At 54.0% G+C, this 7575-nt stretch overlaps 1 protein-coding gene across 2 annotated transcripts; it reads right to left on the reverse strand.

The window, feature by feature from the left end:
- Positions 1-5034: 5034 nt before the first annotated feature.
- Positions 5035-7240, reverse strand: MRPL14 (mitochondrial ribosomal protein L14). Of its 2 annotated transcripts, none has more exons than XM_040430820.1 (3): positions 7204-7240; positions 6879-6948; positions 5035-5561 (listed from the first exon to the last, which is right to left on the reverse strand). In XM_040430820.1, exons 2-3 carry the CDS (start codon positions 6938-6940, stop codon positions 5195-5197), a joined length of 429 nt encoding a protein of 142 aa, XP_040286754.1. In that variant the 5' UTR covers positions 6941-6948; positions 7204-7240; the 3' UTR covers positions 5035-5194. The 2 variants fall into 2 exon arrangements, with proteins under 2 accessions (XP_040286754.1, XP_040286755.1); XM_040430821.1 differs by lacking the exon at positions 7204-7240 and adding an exon at positions 7020-7072.
- Positions 7241-7575: the final 335 nt, after the last annotated feature.

The raw sequence follows: 7575 nt of genomic DNA on the forward strand, positions 1-7575 counted from the left end.
AGCTTATATAGAGCCCGGGTCACATGCTGCACTGGCCAATCACAGCCATGCCATTAGTAGGCATGGCTGTGATGGCTTCTAAGGGCACACTAAACGCTTGTTGATTGGCTGCTCTGCAGCCTTTCAAAAAGCGCCAAGAAATCGCCGAACACCGAACCCAAACTTTTACTGAAATGTACACATATCTCTCAGTATATAAGGTGTGATAGGCTGTCTGCACACATATCCCTCGGTGGGTATATAAGGGGTGTGATAGGCTGTCTGTACACATATCCCTCGGTGGGTATATAAGGTGTGATAGGCTGTCTGCACACATATCCCTCGGTGGGTATATAAGGGGTGTGATAGGCTGTCTGCACACATATCCCTCAGTGGGTATATAAGGTGTGATAGGATGTCTGCACACATATCCCTCGGTAGGTATACAAGGTGTGATAGGCTGTCTGCACACATATCCCTCGGTAGGTATACAAGGTGTTATAGGCTGTCTGCACACATATCCCTCGGTGGGTATATAAGGTGTGATAGGCTGTCTGCACACATATCCCTCGGAGGGTATATAAGGTATGTGATAGGCTGTCTGCACACATATCTCTCGTTGGGTATATAAGGTGTGATAGGCTGTCTGCACACATATCCCTCGGTGGGTATACAAGGTGTTATAGGCTGTCTGCACACATATCCCTCGGTGGGTATATAAGGTGTGATAGGCTGTCTGCACACATATCCCTCGGAGGGTATATAAGGTATGTGATAGGCTGTCTGCACACATATCTCTCGTTGGGTATATAAGGTGTGATAGGCTGTCTGCACACATATCCCTCGGTGGGTATACAAGGTGTTATAGGCTGTCTGCACACATATCCCTCGGTGGGTATATAAGGTGTGATAGGCTGTCTGCACACATATCTCTCGGTGGGTATATAAGAGGTGTAATAGGCTGTCTGCACACATATCCCTCGGTGGGTATATAAGGGGTGTAATAGGCTGTCTGCACACATATCCCTCGGTGGGTATATAAGGGGTGTAATAGGCTGTCTGCACACATATCCCTCGGTGGGTATATAAGGTGTGATAGGCTGTCTGCACACATATCCCTCGGTGGGTATATAAGCTGTGATAGGCTGTCTGCACACATATCCCTCGGTGGGTATATAAGGTGTGATAGGCTGTCTGCACACATATCCCTCGGTGGGTATATAAGGTGTGTGATAGGCTTTCTGCACACATATCTTTCGGTGGGTATATAAGGTGTGATGGGCTGTCTGCACACATATCCCTCGGTGGGTATATAAGGTGTGTGATAGGCTGTCTGCACACATATCTTTCGGTGGGTATATAAGGTGTGATAGGATGTTTGTACACATATCCCTCAGTGGGTGTATAAGGTGTGATAGGCTGTCTGCACACATATCCCTCGGTGGGTATATAAGGTGTGATAGGCTGTCTGCACACATATCCCTCTGTAGGTATATCAGGTGTGTGATAGGCTGTCCGCACACATATCCCTCGGTGGGTATATAAGGTGTGATAGGCTGTCTGCACACATATACCTCGGTGGGTATATAAGGTGTGATAGGCTGTCCGCACACATATCCCTCAGTGGGTGTATAACTGAATAAGCAATGTGAAGGCTGCAGAGCACCACGTGCTATTGATGTGAGAGGTGAACATCGACTACGAAGTTACTTGCGAGGGCAGCCGGACACGATACAGTGGAGCAGCTCACCGCCAAAATGAACCTGGGGGCACCAGACGTGTGTCTAACACAACAGTTCAGGGAACTCTACTCCATATGGGGCTCTGGAGCAGACGGACGGTCAATGCACCTCTGATAATGAAGCCGGATCGGCACAAAAGTCTTCAGTTTTCGGACTGGACCTCCGCTGATTGGTAAAGGGTCGTCTTCTCCGATAAATCACGTTTTCTGTTTCATGGAACAGATGAAAGTTTACGTGTCAGGAGAGAAACACCCTGCAGGAAGAACACAAGCTGGTGGGGGCAGCGTTATGGTCGGGGAAGGTTTTCCTGGCATTCTCTGGGCCCCTCATGCATGTGGAAGGCACTCTCAGCCCATCTGGCTATGAATCCGACCTTGCAGATCACGTACACCCATACATGCTGATTGTCTCCCCTGGTGCAGATGGGACCTTCCAGCAAGACAATGCGACATGTCACACGGCTAGAAGTGTCCAACATTGGTTGGAAGAGCATGACCAAGACTTCCAAGTACCACCCTGACCCCTAATTCCCAAGACTAGAACCTAATTGAGCATCTGTGGGATGACCTTCATGGTTGTCTTCTCTATGGATTCCCCCCCACGCCCCCTCCGGCAGCTGTGGGATGCACTGCAGTCATCATGGCTCCCCATACCTGTGACCACCTTCCAGGACCTTATGGAGTCCCTCCGGGCCCCTCTAGCTGCTGTCCGTGGAACTCCACTGTGTATGTCAGTGTCGCCCTGCCACTATTTGCTATGGCTGTCACTGCATTAAAGAGCATGGAATTGGGAGACACAGAAAAGTACGGTCCTGGGAGACCCCCCGAGTGTCACGCACCAGTGTTCAGGCCAATTGCAGCACTTTTGTTTACAGACTGATTCGTTAGAATCCAAGTCAAAGCAAATTTTAATAAACATGTCATGGAGGGAGCAGTGGAACCCATTCACGTCTCTACATATACCTCATGGAAGCTACATAGACATTGCCTTGAAAAAGTATTCATACCCCTTGAACTTTTCCACATTTCTTTCACCTTAAACTCGCAAACCCAAATTTATTTTACTGTGTTTTATGTGACAGACGAACACAAAGTACAAGGGAAGTGAAAAGAAAATGATACGAGGTTTTCAAAAGTTTTAACAAATTAAAATCTAACAAAGTGTGGCTTGCATATGTATTCAGCCCCCTGTACTCTGATCCCCTAAATAAAATCCAGTCTGACCAACTCCATTCAGAAGTCACCTCATTAGTAAATAGAGTCCACCTGTGTGTAATGTCTTCTCAGTATAACTCCAGCCGTTCTGTGAAGGCCTTAGAGGTTTGTTAGAGATCAAACAGTATCGTGAAAACCAAGGAACACGCCAGACAGGTCAGGGATAAAGTTGTGGAGAAGTGTAAGGCAGGGTTAGGTTATAAAAAAAAAACATCCAAAAGGTCTGAACATCTCAAGCAGCACTGTTCAATCCATCATCTGAACATGGAAGGAGTACGGCACAACTACAAACCTACCAAGACACGGCCGTCCACCTAAACTGACAGCCCAGACAAGGAGAGCACTAATTAGAGATCCATGGTCACTGTGGAGGAGCTGCAGAGAGCCACAAGACAACTATTAGTCATATAGTCCACGAATCTGGAAGAATGGCAAGAAGAAAGCCATAAGAAGTCCCATTTGCCAAAAGCCATGGACGGGACACAGCAAACATGTGGAAGAGGGGGCTCTGCTCAGAAGAGACCAAAGTGGAACTTTTTGACTTGGGTGAAACTAACCCTGCACATCCCTCTGAACTCACCATCCCCACCATGACACATGGCGGTGGTGGCATCACGCTGGGGGAGGTTTTTCTTCAGCAGGGACAGGCAAGCTGGTCAGAGGTGATGGGAAGATGGATGGAGCTAAATACAGGGCAATGGAGGTAAACCTGGTAGAGGCTGCAAAAGACTGGAGACCGGGGCGGAGGTTCACCTTCCAGCAGGACAACCACCCCCAACATCCAGCCAGAGCTGCAATGGAAGGGTTTAGATCCAAGCATCTCCATTAGAACGGCCCGGTCACCGTCCAGACCTAAGTCCCATCTGTGGAGAGACCTGAGAATCGCTGCTCACAGACGCTCTCCATCCAACCGGACCGAGCGCGAGCTCTTCTGACCAGGAGAACGGGCAAAAATGTCATCATCTAGATGAGCAAAGTTGGTAGAGCCGCAAAAGAGCTGCAGCTGTAAGTGCTGCGAACGGTGGTCCTACAGAGGCCTGACCCGGGGGTTGAATACTAATGCACCCGCATTGTGGAGACCTCACCTCGTCTCGTCGTCTTCTCACAGACTTGTTACTTTGTGTCGGTCACAGAAAATCCCAAGAAAATACATTTAAGTTTGTGGGTGTAACGGGAAAAATGTGGAAAAGTTCAGGGGGTGTGAATACTTTTTCAAGGCCCTGTATGTAATGGTGGGAAAGAGACCTCCTACCAATCCGCATGCTGTGATGCCAGACACGTGACAGAGTGCCACCTGGTGGACACAGAGGTGTCTTGTAGGGGGCCGCTTTCCCGTCCGTACACATGGCTGGCTTCTAGTTTCCCGGAGTTCGCCAGTTGGGGCGTGTACACATACACACACGTCGTGAACATGTCTCCCCGTATACTTGTCCTCCCGATTCCGTCCTCACATCAATAAAGAGGACGCGTTTTCTGCTGCTGTCGATTTGGGAACATTTGGATTTTTCCGAAACCTCAGCATGTGAACCCCTCGGGACGCCATAGACACGGCGGCGGAGACGGAAGCCATGGAAGGTGCAGCCGGCCATTAGCGGTCACAATCACATGGTTAACGTGTCCTCAGGTTAGGCCACCAATATCCGACCACGGATGGTGCGATTCCTGGTGGCACCCCTCTGATCAGCTGTAGGAGGCGCAGCGCCCCAGTGCTGAGGCCGCCTCCTAGGCCAGTGATGTCATGTTCATCAGTCACATGACCTATATAAGTGATGCAGGGGATCGGCGGGGGTCCCGGGTGTCGGACCCCACCCACCAGATACTGATGACCTATCCAACGATTTGGGAACTAGACAAAAATACATGCATGCTCAGCTTAGACCAGCATGCATGTGTATGAGGGGATAGATGAGAGCCTCTGCCTAAGATCTAAACCGTAAGGCCAGCTGCTCATGTCCCCCATGCTTTACACTGCAGCTCCCTGCAGATAAGCACAAGCTCAGCAGGAATCAGTGGATGCAGAGCAGATTACACCCCCAGGGAGAGGCATTATGTGGAGATGCCACAGAGGGGGAGGAGACAATAAAGTGGGAGGAGCCACCTCTAGAAATATCTGCTGCCATTTAATGAAGTCCTGGATTCCCCGTTTCCGGAGGATGAGGATCCCCTGCAGAGACCTTCACGAGGTGGGGGCCCCAGGGCCGGTGTGGGTGAATTACATCGGGGTCCATATCTGCACCCCACAAGATGCAGCCGCCATCGTCACAGTATGCTCTGCGCTATGGCCAGCACCTTGGAGTACCTGCCCTCCTCCCGCCTCAGGGCGGACGGTATGGGGGTCTTTATTCGGGTGCCCACCGGGTTCCCATTGTCCTCTATCAGAACCACGTTATTGGAGTCAAATCGCGGGGTCATGCAGGCACCGGGCATCTTGTGGCCCACGATGAGAGCCTTCTTCTTCTGACCCTTAATGGCCAAGAGGATGGTGTCCCCGAGCTTCCCCACCCCCGACTTATTATACACGTGGATACAGCGTGGCGGCTTGTGGTAGGGGGTGTTCCCCAGGGCGCTGTTATCAACCACCCGCACGCGGGTCAGCTTCTGGATGGCGGCACACGACGCGGAGAGGCTGAAAATAGAAAAGGGGGAGGTCACTGACTGAAGGGGTCAACATCTGTATATCGGGGGGGGTCGTGTGTGTATCGGGGGGGGGTGTCTGCTGGACACAGTCAGCATATCGGGGGGGGGGTCTGCTGGACACCGTCAGCGTATCGGGGGGGGTCTGCAGGACACCGTCAGCGTATCGGGGGGGGTCTGCAGGACACCGTCAGCGTATCGGGGGGGGTCTGCAGGACACCGTCAGCGTATCGGGGGGGGTCTGCAGGACACCGTCAGCGTATCGGGGGGGGTCTGCAGGACACCGTCAGCGTATCGGGGGGGGTCTGCAGGACACCGTCAGCGTATCGGGGGGGGTCTGCAGGACACCGTCAGCGTATCGGGGGGGGTCTGCAGGACACCGTCAGTGTATCGGGGAGGTCTGCAGGACACCGTCTGTGTATCGGGGGGGTCTGCAGGACACCGTCGGTGTATCGGGGGGGTCTGCAGGACACCGTCAGTGTATCGGGGAGGTCTGCAGGACACCGTCAGTGTATCGGGGAGGTCTGCAGGACACCGTCAGTGTATCGGGGAGGTCTGCAGGACACCGTCAGTGTATCGGGGAGGTCTGCAGGACACCGTCAGTGTATCGGGGGGGTCTGCAGGACACCGTCGGTGTATCGGGGAGGTCTGCAGGACACTGTCGGTGTATCGGGGGGGTCTGCAGGACATTGTCGGTGTATCGGGGGGGTCTGCAGGACACTGTCGGTGTATCGGGGGGGTCTGCAGGACACCGTCGGTGTATCGGGGAGGTCTGCAGGACACCGTCGGTGTATCGGGGAGGTCTGCAGGACACCGTCGGTGTATCGGGGAGGTCTGCAGGACACTGTCGGTGTATCGGGGGGGTCTGCAGGACACTGTCGGTGTATCGGGGGGGTCTGCAGGACACTGTCGGTGTATCGGCGGGGTCTGCAGGACACTGTCGGTGTATCGGGGGGGGTCTGCAGGACACTGTCGGTGTATCGGGGGGGGTCTGCAGGACACTGTCGGTGTATCGGGGGGGTCTGCAGGACACTGTCGGTGTATCGGTGGGGGTCTGCAGGACACTGTCGGTGTATCGGGGGGGGTCTGCAGGACACTGTCGGTGTATCGGGGGGGGTCTGCAGGACACCGTCAGTGTATCGGGGGGGGTCTGCAGGACACTGTCGGTGTATCGGGGGGGGTCTGCAGGACACTGTCGGTGTATCGGGGGGGGTCTGCAGGACACCGTCAGTGTATCGGGGGGTCTGCAGGACACTGTCGGTGTATCGGGGGGGTCTGCAGGACACTGTCGGTGTATCGGGGGTCTCACCTGAGGCCACATGTGGTGCTCGTCCTCCAGCTCAGGCGCAGCGCTCGCTGTAGTATCGCCATGCCGCTCCCTGCACAGGAGACACAAGGGTCAGACATACAGACGCCCCCAGAATCAGGAGAGCTCCGCCCACATCTGCACCTCAGAAAGCTGGGTGACAGCTACTACTGCTCCACCCCCCAACTAGTACTGCAGTACTACAACCCCCACCTCACAGGATTACTCCCAATATCCGCTCTGCTGGGGTAGTACACACGGGGTCACGTGACGGTGCAGACACCACCGGACCCCCCATTATTCTCTGGAGCAGCCTGACCGCACTCACCTCCTGACACACAGTGACCGTGTGCGTGCCCCGCCCCTCCGCCGTCAATGCGCGTATCCCGCCCTACTGCCTGACGTCACTGTGCGTGCTCCGCCCCTCCGCCTGACGTCTCTGTGCGTGCCACGCCTCTCTATCTGACGTCACTGTGCGTGTCCCGCTCTTCCGCCTGACGTCACTGTGCGTGCCACGCCCCTCCGCCTGACGTCACTGTGCGTGGCTTGCCTCTTCTAGAAGCTGCTTCTCCGTGCGCGTCCCCGCTTCCTCTCAGTGGTACGTCTACGTGCGCGTCCTCGCAGCTGTATGTGGGCCCTGGACGGGCACGCCCCCTGCAGGCGCCCAGTGGTTTTGCAGCCGTCTGGGCACATATACTGT

This window comes from Bufo bufo, chromosome 4 (genome assembly GCF_905171765.1).
Source record: "Bufo bufo chromosome 4, aBufBuf1.1, whole genome shotgun sequence".
NCBI lineage: Eukaryota > Metazoa > Chordata > Amphibia > Anura > Bufonidae > Bufo > Bufo bufo.